At 40.3% G+C, this 4,251-nt stretch overlaps 1 protein-coding gene across 1 annotated transcript in view; it reads right to left on the bottom strand.

Annotated features, from left to right (window-relative positions):
* Positions 1 to 227: 227 nt before the first annotated feature.
* Positions 228 to 4,251, bottom strand: part of LOC119429223 (myosin-7-like) — a gene marked incomplete at its 5' end in the record, with an annotated part of 31,682 nt that continues 27,658 nt past the window's right edge. The window contains one exon of the mRNA XM_037696897.1: positions 228 to 342. Within this exon, the coding sequence (XP_037552825.1) occupies positions 228 to 342 (115 nt within the window). The remainder of the gene's footprint in view (positions 343 to 4,251) is intronic.

The following is a 4,251-nucleotide window of genomic DNA, read 5'->3' as shown; positions in this document are numbered from 1 at the left end:
TGTCTCTGAGTGTCTCTGAGTGTCTCTGTGTCTCTAAAACTCAAAGTGAGACACAGACTCTGAATGTTCTGATCAACTCTAAATCTTCTGGTTCTGTTTGTGTCCAGAGGTCCAATCTGGGACGGCTGGAAGGGCTAAGTCACCTGATTGGCTGAATCTGGCTCCAGACTCCGCCCACAGCCGCCTGACTGAATCTCAGAGCTGATGACCACGCCCTCACCTTCCTTTCAGCCAATCAGGAGCTTCAGGAATATCTGCGACATCAAACACATCTGCTTGAGTAGACTCTTCATCAGCTGCTCTTCCTCCTCTTCCTCCTGCTCCTGCTCTGTGCAGGGAGGCCTGAGGGGGAGGGGCCATGAGGGGGAGGGGTCAGATAGAGAGGAGGAGCTAAAGGAAGAGTAAAACTCTGGCTATAATAATGTTTCAGTATTTATTATCGTTTCCTCTGATGTAAAATTAATAAATTTAGTATTTTTTCTGTCTGATAGATGTTTATCCTTGAATGACGTTTTACATCATAATATACAACCTGATAAAAACACCTGAACTGATTATCACAAGAAAAAAAGTAACATCACTTTACTCTGAAATATTTCAAGTTCAAACTAAAGTAAAATGTTTGTTATGACAGAAAATGTCTCATTTATAACGTGTAAATATTCTGTCTTCTGTAAAAACAAACTAAAACAATGACCTATATTTATTAATATTTGCTTTATTGTTTTACCACATCTTTAATGTTTTTGTCCCAACCTTATTCTGATCATTTATCTTTAATTTAACATCTTTTAACAAACAGACACAAATCTTCCTCCTCCTCCTCCTCCTCCTCAGTGTTGTGTTTATATTTAATTTGTCCCACCGTCCCTGAAGACGTTAAACAACTCGTTTCTGCCGTCACGGCGCTGTGACATCACTGCTGACGTCACATCCGACCTGCTTTGTTTCTTTTTGGTTACCATGGCGACCAACAGCTTCCATGACCGCAGAGCCTGCAGTCAAACTGACTGCACTTCCCACAATGCAACACGGAGCTCTAAAGTGAACTTGTTATGGACCAATCAGAAATGGACTCAGCGATGATGTCATCAGGACTGCTCCCGTTTTTGGTGTTGAACACTCACCTTCATCACGCTCATCTTCATCCCTGGTTCTGTTCCTTCCACAGATCCGATCAAAGGTTCTGTCCTTTAAACTGAGCTGATCTGTGACTGATGGAACCGGTTCCATGTGTTCAGACCGCAGAGGTCCTCCTTCCTGTGTGAATCCAGTTTTTTCCAGACCCAGTTTTTGCTCTGCGGTTCTGTCTGCTCCTGATTGAGTCTGAATGTATTTATAAATGTTTAAAGGATTTCTTTTAACGGAACCGGTGCAGTCCAGTTGGAATGGACTCAGAAAGACAGAGTTCTCTGCTGGACGAATGGACGGTTCGTTCTGGTCCAACCGGTCACCTGACCCGTGGGAACTACGACCCGGCTCGGTGTGTGAATAAAGTCTTGATGCCAAAACCGGCCGAGTCTGTACATCCTGAAATATTTAATAACATGAGAAACGCAAACCAGAACCACGTCAACATCTTGTTTACACGTAGAGATGCCAGAAAATGTCAATAGCTCTAGGAACCACAAATAAGCCTTCAGCAACACACGGTCAAAGATCCTTAAACAAACTTGGTCCGATTGGTCCTGTGTCCTCATTGGGTTCTGTTGGTCAGATTGAGATCTGAAAACTGTTTAAGCAGCTAAAAGTTCAGCTTGTTAAAGTAAGAATGAGCAAAACTGTAGCTAATATTAGCACGACCATAGGTAAAAGCTAGAAGGAACACGAGAAGACCGAAGCAGAACCACTTTCATGAAATACATTTCAAAGGTTTTTAAAGAAAAATAACCAGATTTCAACGTATTTCTATAGGGACAATTTAATCACATGTCAAAGTGATAGGGCACTATTTATGACTGACATGAACAGTTTTATGTATTGTATAATTTGGACGAGCAGAAGTAAACAACTTTAAACAGAATAAAAACTTTAGTGTGAAAACAGTTTAAATTATTGAGTGTTTTATTATTGTATTATTTTATTATTGACCACTGATGTATTTTCACGTTAAAGTCCACACCTGATAATAATAAAGGTATTTTTTGTTGAATGTAAGAAATAAAGAACCTGCAGTTCATTTGTTGGCCACGAGATGGCAGGAGCAGGCACAGCGCATGCGCACTGCGCAGCCGCTTCTTCCACGGATCAAGCTGAAGCTGAAACTTCTTCGTTTTCAGGTCTGTTTGTTCTTCTACTCATCAACCATCGCGTTATATGACAGAAATATAAGTTTATTATTATTATTATCCTAAATCATAACGTAATTGTATGTACAATGAAGCTATTTTGTGTTGTACGGTAGTTTTTGCATTCGCTAGCTTAGTGATTAGCTGTTATGCTAGCTTTGCTCCCGTTTGTTTGTTTGTTTATTTGGGTCCATAGATGTTTAAATTGTTACATTTCAGGTTTGATTTGATTCCTCTAATCTTAGAGTTTAATTTAAGCACATCAAGCAGATCTTTTGATTTGTGGGTTAGGTTAAAACTGCTAAAGATTTGGTGTTTTGACCTCAGACCAGCTCTAGTTTAAAATACTTTTTAAAAATTTTCTTTACAGGTTTTAAACATTTTGAATACCTCTTTATTAAAGTGCATTGTGTGACCTGTATAAACCTTTATGTAGTTGGTGAGAAGTTTCTGTGCTTTTTTTGTGCATGCTTTGCATCTGGACCGTTTAGATCTGGTCCAGATTAAAAACTGAATTAAAAACCTGGACCAGATAAATAGACTTTCTTTAAAACAGGTTTTGGGATTTGTAAATTATTTAACAAATCTGTGACCATAAAAAAACAGAATGATGATGCATTTAGTATTTTTTCCACATTTGAGCAGTTTAAAACTACAATAAGAAGTTTTTATGTTATTAAAGCAGTTTTTGATTTAAAGTTCAACTCTTGTTGCTCTGAAGAGCTGGCCCACGTGTTTTTACCTAAAGTGATGAAACCAGTAATAAAACAACTTACTAACTAAATAATATTAATGAAGGGATGCCATGTTGGTTTAAATAACTTAAAGTCTGATAAAGACAATAGGCATCTGACAGAAATAATAAAGTTTAGTTAAAATACTGTGGGACACGTTCAGGGTCTGAAGGTCTGAACCTCCTTTAAAAATGTCCATGTTTTAAGTGTTTTAGTAATTTTATGTAAAAATATTCTAAAGTACATCAGACTTTCAGATTTATATTTGTGAAGGAAAATTGATTACTGTCAATGTGGAAAGTTCAGGGTCTGAAGAGGTCTCCCAGTTGGTTCTGAAGAACCCGTCAGCTGGACTATAATAACCCGTCGGCCGGTCTATAATAACCCGTTGGCCGGACTATAAGAACCTGTCGGCCGGTCTATAAGAACCCGTCGGCCGGACTATAAGAACCCGTCGGCCGGACTATAAGAACCCGTCGGCCGGACTATAAGAACCCGTCGGCCGGACTATAAGAACCCGTCGGCCGGTCTATAATAACCCGTCGGCCGGACTATAAGAACCCGTCGGCCGGACTATAAGAACCCGTCGGCCGGTCTATAAGAACCCGTCGGCCGGTCTATAAGAACCCGTCGGCCGGTCTATAAGAACCCGTCGGCCGGTCTATAAGAACCCGTCGGCCGGTCTATAAGAACCCGTCGGCCGGTCTATAAGAACCCGTCGGCCGATCTATAAGAACCCGTCGGCCGATCTATAAGAACCGGTAGGCCGGTCTAAAAGAACCCGTCGGCCGGTCTATAAGAACCCGTCGGCCGGTCTATAAGAACCCGTCGGCCGGTCTATAAGAACCCGTCGGCTGGTCTATAAGAACCCGTCAGCTGGTCTATAAGAACCCGTCGGCCGGTCTTGAAGATGTTGGTACAGTTTTTGTTTTAAACTGTTCTTTTGGGGCTACAGTTAGTTTTCAGTTATATAAAAATCTGACCCCTGATTCTAAATTGATTTGAAATTGATTCAGATTTTATTTAGATGAGTTCTATAAATGAAAATTGGTTATCTAAAAAAGTTAAATCTGGTCCTCTGGACATTCAAAAAACAAAACAAAGCAAAACAAAAAAAATGTAGAAACGTTTCGTCTCTCATCCTGAGGACTTCCTCAGTCTGAGGTGCTGTATTCAGCTCAATCTCTTAAATAGCACCTTCTCAGAGTGGATCAACCAGTTTGCTGCTG

The sequence above is a fragment of the Nematolebias whitei genome, unplaced genomic scaffold (assembly GCF_014905685.2).
Source record: "Nematolebias whitei isolate Nwh7 unplaced genomic scaffold, NemWhi1 Nwh_scaf_131, whole genome shotgun sequence".
NCBI lineage: Eukaryota > Metazoa > Chordata > Actinopteri > Cyprinodontiformes > Rivulidae > Nematolebias > Nematolebias whitei.
Note: the sequence above shows the minus strand (reverse complement) of the source record. Positions and strands in the feature narration are given on the sequence as shown.